Source organism: Nycticebus coucang, chromosome 16, assembly GCF_027406575.1.
Source record: "Nycticebus coucang isolate mNycCou1 chromosome 16, mNycCou1.pri, whole genome shotgun sequence".
Lineage (NCBI taxonomy): Eukaryota > Metazoa > Chordata > Mammalia > Primates > Lorisidae > Nycticebus > Nycticebus coucang.
This window is the reverse complement of record NC_069795.1, coordinates 57,409,271-57,430,330: the sequence shown is the minus strand read 5'-3', so window position 1 is coordinate 57,430,330 and position 21,060 is coordinate 57,409,271. Positions and strand designations below refer to the sequence as shown.

Genomic DNA, 21,060 nt, shown 5'->3' with positions numbered 1-21,060 from the left:
AGTTTATAAACATAAACTCCTTGTAACATCTAAATGGTTTCCACCTTAAAATGCTCATCCCTGAAGAGGCGGTATAATATCATGGTTTAGATCACAGACTCTGGAGCCAAGACTACATGGATTGTACTCTGACTCCACTACCTGGTGAATTTATCAAGTTGCTTAACCTCTATTGACTCAGTTTCCTAATCTACAAAGTGAGAATAAATAATAAGATGAAATAGTTATGAGTAGTAAATAGCTAATCCTTAGAAAGTAACTTCAAACAGTGGCTGTCATACAGAAAATACTTAATATATGTGAGCTATTAGTTTGTAACATTTTAAAAAAACCAACTTCATAAATAACACAACAGAACCTATAGCTCATACAACATTTTGGAGAACACAAGCAGCAGCAGAATTGTGGTAATGCTTTAATTAGAAGGCAAAAAGCTCTGTAATTTAAAAATGTAAGTGTTACATGTCTAACCTAAAGCCCCTTCTCTTTCCTCCCTACCTTTCCCTATTAGCAAAGATTATTCCGTGTACTGGAACCAAATGAATATAGAGATGTCATTGGCAATCCCCACCCAAACAATCCACAGCTATCTCCTGTTGTAAGGTTGTCTGACCCCTTCTTGGTGACCTTGAGGAGTAGGAAAAACTATCTGGATATTGCAGTAGACTGCTCTGATCATAATTCCAGTTCTGCTCTCAAGTACTATAAGGAGAACTTTCATTTCCTAGTATAAGATTCATCTTTGAAGTAATGTCTAAACCAAGAAGGCTAAAATGCTGATTTATACTGATTTGTTTCACTGACTGGCAATCTGGTCAGTGGTAGAAATAGCAGATCCCAGAAGTTCTTGGGATCAAAATGCAAACCCATTTTTCTTTTGTTTCTTCTTTTGAATCTACCTAGAACCTCCTTTAGAGTATGTAAATCATTATTTAGAATCCTAATCCTTAGAGGCTTAAATAAGGATTATTTTCCACCTCCTTGTACAGTATCTTAGGCTATCTTTTTTGGTGTCTGGGTAGTCTAGTCCCTTTTGGAAAATAATCCTACTCCATCTTCTATACAAGGTCTGACAATTAAGTTTGCCAAATTGCCACTGTGCACTTACACGGTGGCAGCACTGTACAAACCACTCGGTAAGGTTCCATAGCCTTGGTATATCAGTGTTCCAGAGTTGTGATCATGTTGATATGTGGAGATATCTTGCTGGTGTTCATTACTGTTGGTGCATGTTTTGTGCGCTGTTGCAAGAATGATGGAGCTTGAATTAGAGCAATGAACAAACATAATTTTTTGTTAAACTGGGCAAGAATAGAAGTAAAATCAGGGACAAGTTAGTCCAAGTTTATGGGCATAATGCCATGAAGAAAATGGCAGTATACAAATTAAACGCTTTTATGAGGGGCAAGAAAGAATTATTGATGAAGAGAGGGCAGGGTAGCCAGTAACAATCAGAATTAACAAAAACATTGCAAAAATTTGTCAAATTGTGCATCAAAATCATGGGCTGACTATGAGAGGTATAGCAGGCCAAGTAAATAACAACAGAGAAATAGGAAAATCTTAACTGAAAATCGTGGCCAACAACTCATGGCTCTTGTATCAGAACAATGCACCACCTCACACAGCACTGCGTATGAGGGAGATTTTTGCCAATAAACAGTTTTTGAACAACCTCCCTATTCACCAGATCTGGCCCCTGGTAACTTTTCTCTTTACCCAAAGATAAAAGAAATGTTGAAAAGAAGATATTTTGATGATATTCAGGATATCAAAAATAATACAACAATAGCTCTGATGGCCATTCCAGAAAAAGAGTTACAAAATTGCTTTGAAGCATGAACTAAGCACTAGTGTCAATGCAGAGCTTCCTGAGGGGAGTACTTTGAAGGTGACCATAGTGATATTCAGCAATGAGGTATGCAGCACTTTTTCTAGGATTAGTTCAGGAACTTAACTGTCAAACCTTATATGCATATAAAATTTAGAATACTATTCCAAGTTAGGCAAAGACCTCATTTTTCCTTTTAGTGTCCTACACTATCAATTCCAATTTTTGATGTAACTTATTTCTTAACTTTTTCTGTTTATTTCTTAAGTTTCATCTGATTTTGTCTAGACCTCAAAATAAGCAGGCACTGTTTTCTCACTGAAAATATAAATATATTTTGTCAATTTTACTGATAATAGAAATTCCAACTTTTAAAAATATAGAAATAGCAAAAGAAAGAGAAGCTGGTTAATAATTAGAGAAGGAAGGAACAGTTATTTCTTTAATAATTGATAAATAAAAATTGCACATATTTATCATATACAACATGAAATATGTATACAATGTAGAATGACTAACTCAAGGTAATTAATATGCATTATGCCTTAATATTTATCACTTTTTGTGTTGAAAGCACTTAAAATCTCTCTTGGCAATTTTTAAGCATATAATACCTTATTACTAATTATAATCACCATGTTGCACAATAGTTCTCTTGAACACATCAATTATTCCTCCTATCTAACAAATTTTGTATCCTTTGATCAATATCCCCTTACCTATGCCCTCTCAACCCCAGCCCCTGGTAACTGCCATTATATTCTCTACTTCTGTGAATTCAATTTTTTTAGATTCCTTATGTAGGTGATATCTTACGATACTTGTCTTTCTATACTTCATTTATTTTTTGAACTTTATGACTTCCCATTACCTACTTGGGAAAGCTCATTTCTATTAGTTCAAGTTTCTCTTAAGGCAAACAATTTTGTGGTAGGAAAGGGAACTATAATAGGCTCATTACAGAGATATAGTAAAAGTATAAGACATAGGAAAGCAATAAACTTATAAGTATCTTTCTTTAGAGGCTGAAGAGGAAAACACAAAGTGTTCTAGACCTCAAAATAAGCAGGCACTGTTTTCTCACTGAAAAATGCTGACCAAGCCCTTTATTTCAAACTTCCAAGAAAAAAAAGCAACTCACAGTATAATTAGTTGCTTGAATGTTTCTAAGTGCTGATTCCAGTTGTGTTATCAAGAAACGTAAAGTCAAAGCAGGAACAATTTCTTCCCCATTCTGGCTGTTAGCTGCAACTTCTCTCTGTGGAAAATAATATGGCCAGAGATTTATTTAGGTTAGATCAAATAGCTACAAACGTTTATATTTTACAAATAATATATGCTTATTGCAGAAATTTTGGAAAACAGAAATAAAGGTGGTTTTAAAAAAACCCATACTACCCAGATACACTATTCTCACACTTGTTTTTTTTTTTTTAATTGAGACAGAGTCTCACTTTGTTGCCCTCAGTTGAGTGCCGTGGCATTAAAGCTCACAGCAACCTCCAGTTCTTGGGCTCAAGCAATTCTCTTGCCTCAGCCTCCCACGTACCTGGGACTATAGGTGCCCACCACAATGCCTGGATATTTTTTTTGTTTTAGCAGGCCTTGGCTGGGTTTGAACCCACCAGCCCTGATGCATATGGCCGGCGCCCTACCCACTGAGCTATGGGCACCGCCCTCTCACACTTGTTTTTAAGAAGGCTGATGAATCTCCTTAGTAACTATTTCCTCAACACTCTAAAAAACATTTCTAGGTCTGCCAAGGGGTGGCAAACATCTACTACTTCAGGGGAAGATGGTAATCCCACCTCACTCTCATACTTACCATTCTCTAGCATAGCTAAAATCTTCCTTCCAGCCCTGAACCTATGGCAAACAGGCATGCTGGCATTAATACCAATACCAGGACAAGCCATCTTACATTTTAACTAATTGGAACTGAGCTGATATATACTTCATTGTGTACTGCAGTTTGTTAATTACGTAGTTGAAATAAAAGGAAAGACTACATCTTACCATTGTGTCCATTCCCCACAAATGTTTGGCTTAAATTATACTTTCTGTTTATTGCTATATATTCTATATGTGAGGTTTAATCTAAACTTTTAACTTGGTTTCTAGTATATAATACTTTTCTGTTTTCTTCCTAGCTATCTAAGTACTTGCTTAATGTCAGTCTCTTCAGCAGTCAAGCTAATAAACCTTTTTTCTATCAACATACATTCCACTGATAAAGTAGTCCACTATCATATTTCTAAATGTCTACATACTGACAGTTTCTAAATTTATATTTCCCACCAAGAACTGTCATTTGAATTCTAGCCTCATACATCCAGACATTTATTCAACAGTATCTTTTGAATCTGAATAGGAATATATAACAGTACCAAAGTTCCACCTCTGTTAAACAGTATAGGTGGTTTCAGATGAGTCCTCCCAATGAGAACTAAAACAGCTGGACAAAACAGAAAAACCTGAAACTAGCAGATTAACAATCACAGATATATATAATAGAAAATTACAATTAATCTAGAAGGGAAGAGGAGAGGAGGGGGAACAGTAGCTTTTCACCCAATGGGTACAATGCATGGATAAACGGCATATTCCCTGGTGTAGGACACAACTACAACTCTCATTTTTACCCGTCATGTGTAAATTATATAACCTGATGGTTTGTATCCTCATATTAATCTGAAATTTAAAAAGAATGAAAAAACTAAAAAAAAACCCTTTATATATATATATAAGTATATATTTTACATATATGTGTGTGTGTGTGTGTGTGTGTGTGTGTGTATATATATATGCCATTTAATCTGAAAGCAATGTAAAGCTAAAAAGGCACTGAAAATCTCTCAGGTCAACATATAGAAGAGGAGGTGGGACTAGAAACATAAGACTAACTTATTTTTCTCTTTAAAACAATTTCCATATTCAGTTATGGCTGAGATTCTACTCAGAGGCTTCAGTAGATTTACAGAACCAGGGGAAAAGGAGAGCATGGCCTATCAAGGAGGAGGGGCCCTGGTCACTACTCCATTCTTTTGCAATGAAAGCAGACCATAATATAAGGATGTGAATGCAAACAGTTTATTTGGGAGGTATAGAGAAAAATGGGAAGGAAGTGAAGAAGTGAAAAGGGAAAGCAGGCTTAAATTAAAGGGTGTGCTACTAAGCTAATTACCCAAGGCTGGTGATTGGGTTTACTACAACAGGGAAATTTTGGAAAACTAATAAATACAAGCTTCAATATTCTCCAACTAAAGGCTAGAGAGAACTGGGGTGCTTATATAATAACTCCCAAGATTTTCTGGTTGAGTAGTTTCTGGGGTGATGGGGAATATTATTAATTCCTAGGATCTTCTGAACTGCCATGGGAAGTAAAGCTTTCTACAGTTGCAGAAAAAAGGCCTTGAGGCATAGGTAAGGTCCTATGGTTATGGGCAGACTACTGACAGCATTACGCTACAAAAAGTATAGAAATAGACCCTTCCTCACAGAACATAAGCAGGCTTGTCCCAATGCCTGGTTGAATTAAGCAATCTACTAGTAAAGTACAAATAAGAACTACCTGGAAAAATTTTTCCCAGTCGTTACACTTTTTCAGAGGAATATTGCTTTGAAACGAACCAGCCAGCCAGTGGAATTTGTATTGATGTTTTCATTTTCATTTTGTGTTTTGGTTACTTTTTTTGAACTCTCTTATCAAACATTTATCAATTGTATGGGTCTTTAAAAAAAAAAAAAAAACTACTAAGTTTTGAACCATAGACTGCATAGCTAAAATTTTAAAAATTTAAAAAAATAAAAAACCCCACCAAGCTTTGGCTTTATTGATCATAAAATTTTAAAAATTTAAAAAAATAAAAAACCCCACCAAGCTTTGGCTTTATTGATCATCTCTATTTTATATTTTATTCTATTTGTTTGACATATCCTTATTTCTTCCTTTCTGATTTACTGTTCTTAAATCAACCTTCCATCAACTTCATGCTTTGATGACTGATTTCAATCTTGCTTCTTTTTCTTATCTATGAATATCAAGCTACAAATTTTCCTGAAAGCACAGCTTTACCTAATAATATAAGTTTTGATATATATTTTTTATTCAGATCAAAAATTCATTTAACTTCCACTGAAGTTCTTCTTTGATCTACTGGTTAACTAGATTAGAGGTATATATCATAACTTATGAACATATGGTTTTCTAGTTTATCTTCCTGTTACTTAATCCTAGATTAACTGTACACTAATTACAGAACATGTTCTATATGTTTTATTCCTTTGAAATTTGGCAAGACTTGTTTTGTGACCTAGCATCTTATCATTTATTAAAGTATTTTATGTATTTGGGATTACTTCTGGAGTTTCTCTTCTATTTTCTTGTTTGTTACTTGTCAAGAACAAATAACAAATTTTTTTTAGTTATCACAGCCTCATAAATTATCTTAATTATGTGAACAAAAGCCCAGCTCTTTTCTCTTGTACTTAATATAATTTTCACTTATTTATGTATATAAAATATATTTTTCCTCTTATTACCCATATATTAGCTTTTAGTAACACTAACCAAAAAATTCCTTTCGTTTTATTGGAATGATATTGTATTTGTAGATTTTAATTTAGGAAAAACTGACAGCTTTAACATACTGGGTCTTCCAACATGTCCTATTTTCCCTTCAGATCTTCTTTTCTTAGCCTTAATAGAATTTAGAGAGTTTTATTTATTGTTATAATATGGAATATTGACTCCTAAACTTAATGTGAATAATATCAGTCTGTGGGTGCTTGCTAAAATATAGAGTCCCAGATTTACCCCCAGAGATTTTGATTCATTAGAACTAGTACTGGGTGTACAGGTTCTCACAAAAGTGGTAAGGACAAATGTACAGAAATACTAATTTACCTTGTACATTTCCTAAGAGTTTTTCCTGCATATTTTACTTTTTCATTGCTATCACACAAAAGCACAACTAGCCCTTTGTATATGTGCATTCCAGATCCATGAATTCATGGGTTGAAAATATTTGAAAAATAAATAAAAAGTAATAATAAAAAATAATACAAATTAAAAAGATAGTATAGTACAACACTATTTACACAGCATTTATATTGTATTATGTATTATAAGTAATTTAAAGAATATAGGAGGGTGTGCATGAACTATATGCAAATACCATGCCATTTTACAAAATAAACTTAATCATCACAGATTTTGGTTATGGTAGATGGTACTGTAACCAATCTGCCACAGACATGAAAGATGGCTGTACTTTTCTTCTATTTTTACTTCTTATTGTACATATTTTGCATATCTGAAGGTTACTAGTTTCTTTTTCTTGTTCCTGGGTGATTTCCAAAATGAGAGGAAATAATAGAATAATTTCACCAATTTCAAGCCAAAATTTATTCATACTATGGTAAACCTTCTCAGTTAAGATTATATTAAGTAACTGTATATAAAGTTTTATGAATATTTTCAGAATTTGTTTGAATTTTTAATCACAATAGTATTAATTTGTTTCATGGAAATAATTAATGACGTATTTTTCATCAAAAAGGCAAATGTCTTTTCAAGATACCTATGGTATTTTGCTCCCCTCTCCTCCAGTTAATTGTTACTAAGAGTAGATCATTAACTTTAGGAAAACCTAATAATTGAAAAAATGATATCCTTCCTATGATGAAAGTTATCAACAAATTTGTTGATAGTAGGTTTTCAGTATCTATAGTTTACAGAGCTGGAACAGACAAGATAGATACTTCTCCTTCCCTATGAGACAGATTGGGCAACCAGGGCTGACTCACCTCGTGCTATACTGGAGCTGAGAACTTTAGTCCTATAGTCACAAGGAATTGAATTCTGCCATAAACCATGTCAGCTTGAAGAGCAGCCTAAGTTCCAGAAAGAATGTAGTTTGGCCAACATTTCGTTTAAAGTCTTTTGAGACCGTAAGCAGAGGACCCAGAGATGGGATTTCACTGTCATGCATGCAGACTGGAGTTCAGTGGTACGATTATAACTCACTGTAGTCTCAAACTCCTGGCACAAGCAATCTGTCTGCCTCAACCTCCATTATAGTTGGGACTATAGGCAACTTCAATACCCAGCCACAGAGACAAAAAAAAATTAAGGAGAAGAAGGGAGTAGAACAAAAAGTAGGAGAAGGAAGGAAGAACCAATAAAAAATTGTGGCAACATGAAAAACCAGAACAGAGCAACCCCTCCTCTAACAGATCACAAGGCAGCTACCACAGAGGATCCCACCTATAAAGAAATTATGGAAATGTCAGAAAAGGAATTTAAACTCTGAATGGCAAAAATGATGAAGGGATTTGAAGGGAAAGTGGAAAACCACCAAAAGGAAATCTAAAAATTGACCCAAGAAATGAATAAAAGACATGATGAAATTAGGATATATTGGAAGTTAAAGAATTGCAGGAGTCATATTAAACCACAGAGAATAATCTCAGAGCTAAAGGATTAGGCTCGAGCTAACTCAGTCATTTAAAGAAGCAGAAAAGAAGAGGGGAAAAAAGCATCTCTTAGAGAATTATGGAATTTCACAAAGCATATAAACATACAAATTATAGCTATCCATAAAGGAGAAGAATAATGACCCAAAGATACAGGCACCCTGCTAAAATTTTCATAACTGAAAATTTCCCAAGCATCACCAAAGATTCAGACATACTCTCTTAGATAGATATTGAACTCATGTTCATCTCAATATAAACTTATTATCTCCTAGACACATTGTAATGAACCCAGCCAAAGTCAAAACGAAAGAGAAAATTCTGCAAGCAACCAGGAGTAAGCACCAATTAAGCTACAAGGGCAGATCCATCAGGGTGACAGCAGATTTCTCAGCTAGAACTTTACAAGCCATAAGAGATAAGACTCTGACTTTCAACTTAAACAAAACTACTTCCAGCCTAGGATCCTGTGTCTGTCCTGGCAAATTAAGTTTCATATTCAATGAAAAAATCAAGTCTTTCACTGATAAGCAATCATTGAGGAAATTTATCACTACAAGACCAGCCCTGCACAAAGTAGTCAGACCCATTCTACATACTAACACAATGAACCTCTAACAAAGTAAAGACACCTGGAAATGAAAGATCAAAGCCTACCTTCTCCAATGGCCCAAGTGACAAAACTGGTAACTGACCTCCATAAAACAAGACAAACAGAACTCTACCATATTTATCAATTCTCTCAATAAATGTGAATGGCTTGAATTCCCTACTGAAGCAGCATAGACTGGATTAAAAAAGCGTAAGCCAAATACATAATTATCTTCAGTAAACACATCTAATCTTTAAGGACAAACAAGACTCAGGGTAAATGATTAGAAAACATTTCAAGCAAACAGAAATCACAAGAAAGTAGTAGTCCCAAATTTATTTGCAAATACAAACGGATTTAAAGCAATGAAAGTAAAGAAAGACAAAAATGGACACTATATACTGGTCAAAAGCACAATACAACAAAAAGACATTTCAGTTCTAAATATATACGCACACAACATAAATGCTCCCAGATTTATAAAATGAAAGATATCAAAAATTATTATACAGAAAAACTACTTTCAGAAAGAAAATCTATAATATATTCTTTAGAATATTTATTTCATTCATAAATCTAAAAGTTTTGAACATTATTTTTGAAAATGTCAACATTTAAAAAATTAGAATATCAAAAGCAGCCCCGGTCCCAGAGTGGCATGTTGTAGGTTATTAGTAGAATTGGAACACTAGACCTTATAGTTTAACAGTTTATAAGCTACCAATTCACATGCCTACCATTATTCTTGAAAGGCTAACACCAATGAATTCTATTTATGTAATGAACAAATATATACAGTTAAAGTTAACTCCAAATCCTTTTACAAGAAGATGGAGATTTTAACATCTTAGCTATATTTTATGATTTAAAAAAATGTCATGTACATAGAGTTGTACTTCTGCCTTAAAGGACAGATTCTGATGTTACCTGCATAGTTTGGAAGGAAAAATCTTCTTGCAAGAACTTCTTAATGTGAGGAACCACACCTTTTGGTAGAGTATTAATTGCATTTAATAACTTCTTCACTTCTAATAGTAGGTTAACAGGGACAAGATCAGTAGGTATGTCCTTTTCCTGTTTGTCCTAGAAGACATTATTCATTGAACATTTAGACAATTATATATATTGTCATTTACTCTAACACTCAAACAAACCGAAGTATTAAAAACGAACAAAGTGCCTACCATAAGTAGATCACTATGACAGAACTACAGAAAATCCAAGCAAGACTAATAAACGTTCTCTGTATTGTCAGGAACTTACATATTAATATTATATAGATTATTCTACATAATATGAAAACTATGTCTATGAGTGTTTTTTATATTATATGACTGATACTTTAGCTACTAACATGAAATTGAAAATGAATAAGGCTTATAAACAAACTAAAATAGAACAACTCTCATATTAATTCAGAGCTGAGTAAATGAACCTGGGAATTCAAGAATTGATTCTTACAGAGTTAATATGGCTACTGTTAATGGTTAATTGATAACTATACAGTCAAGTCCTGCTGGATTGTCTACTGACACTAGTTTTAAAAAACTCAAGCCTTGAAAAGACACCACAGTTCTCATACCCTGTTGAGACTTTAGAAATATGATTATGTTGCTATTGACCTCTGCAAACCAGAAATAACAGCTTGTTATTGCAGAAAGCACACACAGTCACTGAAAATGCTTGATACTTGAATGTCAGGTCACTAACAAACACAGAACTACATAGGAAAGTGACTAGGAACCAATGAAGTCTACTATAGGACTCTCTCTCTAATCTCCCTATGTGTGCTAAATTAAGACAGCTCTATTCCCATTTATAATATTTCTAACAAATATACCTTATATTTTATAATGCTTCATATATGAAGATTATATATGTTGAAAAATATAAACCATTTTCTAAATCTCTGTGAAGAGTGTTCATTGTGCTATTCGTTATACTACAGGTACTCACTGTATTCTTGCAACTTATCTGTAGATTTGAAATTTGTTCAAAAAGTTAAAAAAAGTCCTACAAAGTAAATAGAAAAACTCTTACAAAGAAAAAAAAAAAGAATATGCAATTCATTTAGAAGGCAAAGGAAAAATTAATGAAGTGGTATAAGAAAAAAAAAGGAATTACCACTGTCAGTAGTGTGTACACAGTAGAACCTTTGTAAGTTGACCACCTTACTGCAACAGTTGACTGTAAGAGACTGGTCAGTATACAGAAGTGGTCATCATAAGGAAATAGGCCTACTGTACTAATATGTACATGTGCTGCACATCCAGTCTATGAAAATTAGGTCAATTTAAGGAGGTGGGCAATGTAGTGAGGTAGTCAACTATGGAGGTTCTACTGTATTTCAAACTAAAGGTCAACTCTGCAGTCAAAAGTCACTGAAGAATCGGGTGGCGCCTGTGGCTCAGTTGGTAGGGCGCCGGCCCCATATACCGAGGGTGGTGGGTTCAGGCCCAGCCCCGGCCGAACTGCAACCAAAAAAAAAAAAAATAGCCGGGCGTTGTGGCGGGCGCCTGTGGTCCCAGCTACTCGGGAGGCTGAGGCAAGAGAATCGCTTAAGCCCAGGAGTTGGAGGTTGCTGTGAGCTGTGTGAGGCCACGGCACTCTACCGAGGGCCATAAAGTGAGACTCTGTCTCTACAAAAAAAAAAAAAAAAAAAAAAAAAAAAAAAAAAAAAAAAGTCACTGAAGAATCACCTGATACTAATTAAGAAATGTAAACACAAGCAAGATTATGGGATGAAAATAAATTAAGGTTCACACCTACTAAACATTTTTTTTTTTTTTTTTGAGACAGACTCTCAAGATGTCGCCCTGGGTAGAGAGCTGTGGTATTACAGCTCACAGTAACCTTAAACTCTTGGACTCAAGTGATTCTCTTGCCTCAGCCTTCCCAAGTGGCTGAGACTACCAGCACCTGCCACAATGCCCGACTATTTTTTGTTGTTGTTGTTGCCATTGTTGTTTTAGCTGGCCCGAGCTGGGTTCAAACCCACCAGCTTCAGTGTATGTGGCCAGCATCCCAACCACTGAGTCACGGGTGCTGCCTCCTATTAAACATTTTTATCTCATAAAATTCAATTTTAATTCTTTATGTTGTTTGTCAAAATATTTGATGCTTGATCCATTTTTGCCAAATTTAGTCATCTCAACATCTAAACCAAATTCTGGTCAAAGCATCCATCTTTCTTGGTTTTGTATCCCCAAATCTGTATATAGAATTGTTTTTTTCTATAGTTAGTCCCCTGGTTTTACCTTTCCTCAACAGTACAACTCTATGTACATTTGTGCATAGCAGATTTCCTTTGCAACATTTTTTACATTAATAAACTCATTTAGGTGCATACTGTGGATATTTTATGTGTACATAATTTTTCTTCCTAAATTACTAGATAATTTTTTTTTTTTTTTTTTTTTTTTTTGAGATAGAATCTCACTATGTTGCCCTCAGAGTGCCATGGCCTCACAGCTCACAGCAACCTCAAACTCTTGGGCTTCAGTGATTCTCTTGCCTCAGCCTCCCTAGTAGCTGGGACTATAGGCACCTGCCACAATGCCCAGCTATTTTTTTGTTGCAGTTGCCATTGTTGTTCTAGCTGGCCCGGGCTGGGTTCGAACCCGCCACCCTTGGTGTATGTGGCTGGCGCTTACGCACTGTGCTATAGGTGCCAAGCCAATAAAAATGTTTGATAGGTGTGAAGCTTATTTTTCATCCCATAATCTTGCTTGTATTTAAATTTCTTAATTAGTATCAGGTGATTCTGCAGTGACTTTTGACTGCAGAGTTGACCTTTAGTTTGAAATACATTAGCACCTCCATGGTTAACCAAATATGCAAACCTTATTCACAAGTAGGCATCGATCATATAAAACTATATGAAAAGTAAAAGTGCATGAACAAGAATCTAACAAATATCTCTTCATCAATCTTTCATTAAATATAAGGACACAAGGTATTCATATAAATATTTTATCCTATCATAAAGCATATTGTCACTGGCAGTAAATTTATGTATAATTCAATGTTATTCTCTTTCATCTAGACTTAGAAGTTCTAATAGTAAATATAATGAAAAATAAAGAAGAAATTTAACTTCAGAAACAACTCACTAAAACTTCTTACTAAATAAAATTCTACATATATATGCTTTCTTTATATCTGTGTACATATGTAGTTTTTGTTTGTCTGAATTTCCCTTCAAAAGACCAATGAGGAATTTTTTAAAACTGATTGTTGGGATGTTTCTGGACATGTCAATTCAATTTTCTACTAAAGGTATGCTGACGATTGGTTTTTAAAATGATAACCTTGAGATACAGCATCAATCTTCAAAGCAAAAGTTAATTATGTCCATTTTACTTATTGAAGTAGAAAAGTAGACTCACCTAAAACAGATTATTGACTAAATTTACCATAATTAACTAAAAGTTAAAAAAAATTAAATTTCCTCTTACTAGTTGACCAGAAGGTTTTTCTAGATTACTCTCAGTTCCCTCTTTTCTCTGGTCCTCCACAGCAGGATCCCTATTTTAAATGAAAAAGAAAAGATATATTCAGAGCATGTTCTCACAAAGAACACAATGAAATTGTGGTAGTAAAGAATCTAACAATTATATTCTTGTCTGAAGTTTCAGAAGTATAACACATATGTATCAAAGACTGATAATAATGGTAGGTGCCATATCTCTTTAGGGACTCAAGTTAAAGAAATTAGGTCATGCCCTTACTGGATGGTAGTAGAGGAAACGGCAATTTAATAGACACACAATAGATATAATAGCACTGCTTCAAGAGAAAAAACAAAAGGGGCCTTGAAAAAGTCAAAGTTGTTTGTGGGTAGGTTTATGAAAATACAGGTTAGGAAAGGATCAATCTTTCAAAGATAATTTTTTCTGTTTGTGGCTCCTAGACTTACAACTGTCCAGTTTTCCAAAATATTTTTTAATTGAGGAAGACTATCATATTTAGAAATTATTAACTAATTTTGGTAAATAAATAGGTTGACAGGTTTTGCTTTTAATATTGACTCAAAATGTGAACATATTTAAAGTGTTACATACTGAACTGAAAAATGTTTATAAAATTGCTTTTGTCTACATACGGAACCATGATATAGGAACCATAATAAAATCATATGTAATTTATATAATCTTAATTTTGTATGCTAGCAGAAATAAAACTAAGGTGAGAAATTTATATTGATTGATTTACTCACAATAGTATTTTATAAATATTATCCTATTTTACTTAACATATATGTATTCCTTTGATAGTCAACCATTTATCATCTATACTATATGCTAACTGATTTTTCTAAGGAAAAATGGGTCAGATAAACAATACAATATTATCTACATTTTCAAACTCCTAGTGAAAATTTCAACAAAAGATGATTTATACATACAAACATTTCATAACATGTTTCTCAGGGCTCTTTAAAGTTTCATAGTAAAGACAAACCTATTAACTGTCTTTTCTTCCAGAAAAAAAACACAGAGCATCTGTGTGTTATCGAAAAATGAAAAATACTGCAACAGTATTGAAGCTTTTCAAGGTTTGAGAGAGTACAAAATATTCTAAAATGTTTACTCTACTTGCTAACTCCACTTCATGATCATTCACTCCTTAAAATAACCTTGAGATACATCATCAGTCATCAAAGCAGAAGTTAATTATGACCATTTTACTTATTAATAAAAGTAGGCTCACCTAAAACATTTTAACACATAATTAAACTGACTAGATTTACCATACATTCTCATACATAGTCTTTATTAACTAAAAGGTAATCAGCTCTGTAACAAATTTTTATGTGTAACCACAAACAATCCTCACCTCCTCCTGTGTACAAAATAAAGCTAAATTTCTTAGCAACATAGTCAAAATCCTTCCTCCCAATTTTTCTTAAATACTTTTTCTTGCTGTTTCTTCAGCCAAATGACCTCCCATCCTCCCTTACTTCCACACCCAGCAAAATGCTTCTCATCTTTTAAAAATAAGTTCAAATATCACTTTGTGGAACTCATTCAATTCCCAGTCAATAAATATTGTTCCTTCCTATGTTCCTTCCTAGCCACAGATCATCTCTAACATAATATTTATGTAATTTGTCTAAAGATATAATTACTTCCTATGTATCTTCCTACTATTAGCACTCTTTAACTATGCAAATTTTGTCTTACTCTATCTCCTATACCAAGCAGTCAATAAATGCCTGTAAAAATAAATTAATGGGTCATACTGCTTATTATATGAGAGGGTTCAAAGTTGGAGGGAGATCTCCAATACTAACCTGCTGTATTATATAACAGAGGTATAGGCAGGCTGAACTTGTCCTGATTGGAGGAAACAGATTGTCATTTGGTCTGGGACCAAATGAACTACTTAGTAGGGTCTTCTGCTTAACTCACTCTTTCTAAATGGGGATAATAACAGTATACAATAACATTTATGAGAACATTAAAACCAATGCTTCACACGTAGCTCTATGTAAGTATTTGTTAAAACGATAAAACATTATTTTGGTGAGAATGTTCCAAGAGCAGCAAGGTGTAGCACATTTTTCAATTCTTAGCTATTTAGCCAGGATGTAATTTCTAGTGAACTTTTCTAAAATTAGATACCCAGTTTACATTTTCCTCACTAATCAAAGTTGCCAAATTTTCCTGAAGCATAAGAGCATCTCATTCATACTAGCTAGAAAGGTTATTGGAAAAGACAGATGTCTTGTCTTTGGAACACAACAAATGCAGTCGGTTTTTGTTAACCTATCCCTTACCTCACGAAAAATTCTTCTGGTAGGGAATCCATGCTGCACAAGCTTCCTTTACAAAAACTGTATTCCAGTAGATGCAAACTGATATTTACCACTGCTGTTCAACACTGTAAGAAAAATAATATTTAATGGGAAGGATGAAAAGTTACATTCTTTCTCTCCACTATAAAAACAGCACAAGATCATTAAAGAAAACTTTGAAGTGCTCTAAAAGACAATAAATCATGTAATTTCACCATCTAAACATAATCACCACCTCTACTTTAATATACTTTTTTCTAAGCATAGGTGTATTTTACTAATTTGTAATCATATTGAATAACCTTTTTCACCACTGAATATCATACCACAAACATCTTCCATTTTATTTTATCCTCCTAGTAAACATTGTCAATGGCTATACAATAGTTGGTTGATTGGCGTTTCCTTAACCATTTTCATACACTTGGATGTTTTGTTTTCCATTATAAACATGGAAATTACTTCCATGATAAACATTATTATCCATAAAGCTTTTTCCTTATTTATTACTTCCTTATAATAAACTCTCAAAAGCAGAATTAGTAGGTCAAAAGACATAAATGCTTAAAGTTTCTTGGTGCATATTGCTAAATAGCTTACAAAAACGTTTGTACTAGTTCATTTCTCACGGCGGTATATGAGTTCCTCCTTAACACAATCTTGAGAGTACCAATTGTTTTGTTTCCTTTTAGTCTGGAAATAACAGGTGGCCACTATTCCCCCAAATCATGTGATTCTACATCGCCATAAAATAGGAGAAGTGGGATATAAAATATGCTAACACACTGTGATTCCAAGTATCAATGGATGTAGTCAAAGTTTCCTAAAAAAATATCTGAAGCAACACAAATGAAAACAAAGGGGACTAGAGTATCATTAGCATATCTATTTATAGAACTTTCTATTTTAACTACTCTAAAAACAACTCTTCTAAAATTGGTCCTGTTTGAGCTCCTTTACTGAGAGTTCAAGCCCCTAGAGACCAGAGCCCCATGTTAAGGTAGCTTCTCTTTCTGATCCCACTCTAAGCCCACAAAAGGTTGGAGCAAGCACATTGAAAGAAACTATTGCTAGGTGTTCTTGGGCAGAGGAAGAAAAGCTGAGGAAAAAGAAAAAAAAATGGCAGCAATAGCATATAAACAGACCTACACTGCCTTCCTGCGAAGACTGAATAAGATTCTTATTTGTCTCTGGGCCACTTAATTTATCTCAGTAACTGAGTGGGCAGTTTCTCTAACAGCACACTTAATGCACAACAATAGATTAGACTGTAGCCCCATAACTAAAGGCAATTCAGATGGGTAATTCCTAAATCAATAAAATATATAATACAAGATCAATTATAAGTCACCTGTTAAGAATTCAGACTGTATTTACTCCAAGAAACGTTTTTCTAATTTCTAATTATGTTGAACACCCTAAAAAGGCAATTTAATACAATTGAAAAAGAAGTAACTTTAAGACCTGACCCTTCTAACCTTTAAGGTCTGAGTATCTTCTTATTAGTAAGCTTAGAACAGAGGAAGGGGCAACTTAGCCCTGCTATAAAGATCATCTGCAAAACAAGTATTCCTGTTATTAAGATCATCTGCAAAACAAGTATTCCTAATTAGGATATTATGTGCCAATATTCTGTTTTGATTCACAACAACTCTACATAATACAGGAAGTCTTCACACACAGGAGTATTTCTCCAACAGTTTGATTCTGATAACTTCTTAATTGAAACACAAAGGCAAAGACAACGATAACACACACAAACACACAGACTTCCTTCTAAACTTCTTCATTTAAAACAGAGCTTTCTAACACCTCTTAATTTATTGCTTATCCTTAACCAAAAACATTTCTTGCTGTATTACAACTCACTTATGCAGAACTCAGTTCTTCTAGATAAATTATTTTGTTTTATAGTTTTACTCATTTTAAAATTCAGTAAGCAAAACCATAAGCAAATTCATGTTTAAATTTGTATTCTCTATTCAAATACTAATGAAAAATAGAATCTACAGCTAATAATGAAGCAGAGAGATTGGATAAACCTTGTCAGTCTTTCAAAGATCTGCTCCATCTATTCAATAAAGCTAAACAGAAAAGGAAAAAGCTTTGAGAATTTTAGGATTATGATCAAACTATTTTTCTTTTTCGGTTCCTATAAACTACCCTAATAAAAAAGTAACGACATTATTATTAACACATTATTTCATAGCCAAAGAATACAAACACTTGCCTTTTCTCGGCAAAACAATTCCCTCACTTCCACAATTTATAAAAGCTCAGAAACAGAGACCTCCCCCTCTAGTAAGCTCTTCTTCATTCAGTAGCTGTTTGCACTGACCACAGCAAGGATGAAAGGAAGGGAAGAAAATCCTCTGGTGACAAGATAGAGAGGATGGAAGGCCTCTGCTAAGCTGCTCATTGTTCAGCTTGAAAAAGAAAAGGATGGAAAATTAATCAATCAATAAATCAGAAGATAATCTGGATCCTGAATCAACAGAGTTAAGAAAGCCTAAATGGCTTTCTTTTTCAGCTCTTAGAATACAACCTGAGACGAATCTCTGTGATGAAAGGTTTTCCAGAAGAGAGGATCATCAATCCTGTCATTTCCCAGAGCTAGGCAGGTATCTGTGGCAAACACTACTGGCAACAGCAGCAGCAGTAGCACTTGACAGCCTGTAGGGAAGGGAGGCGTAAGTGCCTAGCAACCGAAAGGAAGTAGCCAGCCTGAAATGTTGCCACTGTGCTTCTGAAATCATCCAAAGGTTCTTACATTCTACAGGAGGCTGGAGGAAACCTTTAAATCAGAGTTAACATGGGAAAAAGGGTAAATCTAGTTTCCCTTGGTACATTCGTTTCAAAAGATTTTCCCTGTCAGCAGGAAACAAAAATTTCCTCTATATTCCTGGCACTGAGGGACTGCTTTTCTGCAGGAATCTATTTAAGTTCTGGTTGACTGATCTGAAGGCAAGCTAAAGTTCAATGTCAATTTACAGAACACCTTAATCCACCAAGGGAAATGATCTGTAGACTGTTTTACTGTTTGAAAAATAAGGTATTTTCACCTATGTCTTAATAATCACTAGCATGCCTTTCTTACCAGTAGCTCCCACTTTCCCTCTTATTTGCAGAAATTATAACAAGCTTTTTTTTAGTTGTAAAGATGTTTTTTGTTTCCACCCAATGTGCTTATTCACATCAAAGCAGGCACAACTCTTATTTATAATTTTTTCACCATTCATTTGAACATTTAACTTGTGGCACTACTGTCACCTCCCTAAATCACATAGGCACACTTTTTGTAAAAATCTACTCAAATATTTCATCTTTATACTAAGTAATCTGACCAAGTTAGAAGCATTTGCCAGCAAATTTACATTTCAATGTGTGGGTGGATGTCCCATGAAATGTTCAGGTTTGTCAACTCCAGCACTTACAAATTACACAATGTCAAGTGAAAAAATTAAAAATCAGTATGGAAAATAATAAAATAAAGCCTACAACTTTCCTCAATGCTACTAGCTCAAAAACAGAGTAATATATTTGGTGTTTTCCAGGAGAGAAGTTGTTACTTACACCCTTAGGGTTTCTCAATCTTGGCAGTATTAACATTCTGGGCTTGATAATTCTTTGTTAATTGTCCTATACATTTTTAGAATAGCATCCCTGCCTCAGCCCACTAGATGCTAGTCGCAACTCCTCCAACCCTCACCTTCTTTAAACCCACCAGCCCCTATTGTGGCAATCATAGATGTCTCTAGATATTGCCAAAATTGCCTTGTGTTGGGTTGAGAACCATTGAGCTTTACAAATGGGTTAAGATAAGAAGCTTTAGTAAGTGGACATAGAACAGATTGTTTGGGAGAAGAAAAATAAGACCATTCTGATATTATGCGGCATGTTTAAACACAAACATTGCATTAGGAGAAAGCAAAATGACGTAAAGTAGCTCATTTAGATTCCTGGGAACGTCAAAATAAGTTGAGAAGCGATACAGGAGTTTAAGAACACACAAACTAGGGAATCACTGGGCTTTTGTTGACATACAGCAGCTATGCCACCTCATGCGAAATTAATAGAACACTTCTTGTGCCTCAGATTCCTTATCTGAACAGTGGGGATAACAGTGGTACCTACTTTATGAAGGTATTATTTAATGTGAACATTAAATACTTAAAAACATGTAATAGAACAGTACTTGGCACATAATAAGCACTATCACTACCATCTTTATCATCATAATCATCATCATTTAATTGTTTAAGTTTGTAGCAAAATTAGTTCAATTTCTTCTAATTCTCTACCCAAATGGAGAAATAACACTGTAAAGAAAGGAATGATAATGAGATTTAAGAAATGGGACGGGGCGGCGCCTGTGGCTCAGTGAGTAGGGCGCCGGCCCCATATACCGAGGGTGGTGGGTTCAAACCCGGCCCCGGCCAAACTGCAACCAAAAAAAACAAAAAAGCCGGGTGTTGTGGTGGGCGCCTGTAGTCCCAGCTACTCGGGAGGCTGAGGCAAGAGAATCGCTTAAGCCCAGGAGTTGGAGGTTGCTGTGAGCTGTGTGAGGCCACGGCACTCTACCGAGGGCCATAAAGTGAGACTCTGTCTCTAATAAAAAAAAAGAAATGGGATGAAAAGGAGGGCATTACTAATCAACAGGAGGAAGGGGAAAAAAAAAAAGGAGATCACTGCACACACTGCCCCTCTGTGAGATTAACCACCCATGGTTTAACTCAGTCTTTTGAGTTTTATACAACTTGAAAAGTACTGAGCAGATAGGAGTGTGACCCTCCTCTATATCCACTAGGAACACATTCAGAGAGGTCCAATAAAGCCAACCTCATATATAGAAAGAGAAATAAACAAAAACCAGCTTCATAGCCACATCCTATTATGATTCTACAGCAGTAACATTTTTTTTTCCTTGATTACTCCCCCCCCCAAAAAAAAAAAAACATAAACACTTTACATTAGAGGCTGGCACTTCTTTCTTTCATGCTGTGCCCTTTCCTCCCTTGAAAAGCAAAATAAATTTTTTCTTTACACCTATCCTAATCTGTGTGGAGAATTTTTTCTCTTCACATGCTGTGAGTTCCTACCCTAACAGGAACAAAAAGTTACTTTTCAATTATTATCACACAGGACACAAATGGCAGCTTAACACATTGTTCTGCATCTTGCATTTTTCACACCAGCACATACACATCTAACATAGTCTTTAACTTGAATTACATAGCACTGTATGAATGTATCATTTTACTGGACCATTACTGATAAAAATTTTAGTTGTCTCTGAGCTTAACTATTATACACAATGCTGCAATTAACAACCTTGAACATGCAACTCAGTAAAACTTTGAT

The 21,060-nt window shown here is 34.5% G+C and overlaps 1 protein-coding gene across 4 annotated transcripts in view; it reads right to left on the bottom strand.

Annotated features, from left to right (window-relative positions):
* DZIP3 (DAZ interacting zinc finger protein 3) overlaps positions 1-21,060 on the bottom strand; it is a 109,395-nt gene that overhangs the window by 80,309 nt on the left and 8,026 nt on the right. For all 4 annotated transcript variants that reach the window (XR_008374922.1, XM_053565215.1, XM_053565216.1 and 1 more), the window contains exons 2-5: positions 15,682-15,785; positions 13,358-13,427; positions 9,828-9,983; positions 2,973-3,089 (exon numbers count right to left, since the gene is read on the bottom strand). Coding sequence is in view for 3 of the 4 variants with exons in the window: in XM_053565215.1 (XP_053421190.1) it covers positions 2,973-3,089; positions 9,828-9,983; positions 13,358-13,427; positions 15,682-15,713 (375 nt within the window). In the remaining variant the exon portion in view is untranslated. The remainder of the gene's footprint in view (positions 1-2,972; positions 3,090-9,827; positions 9,984-13,357; positions 13,428-15,681; positions 15,786-21,060) is intronic.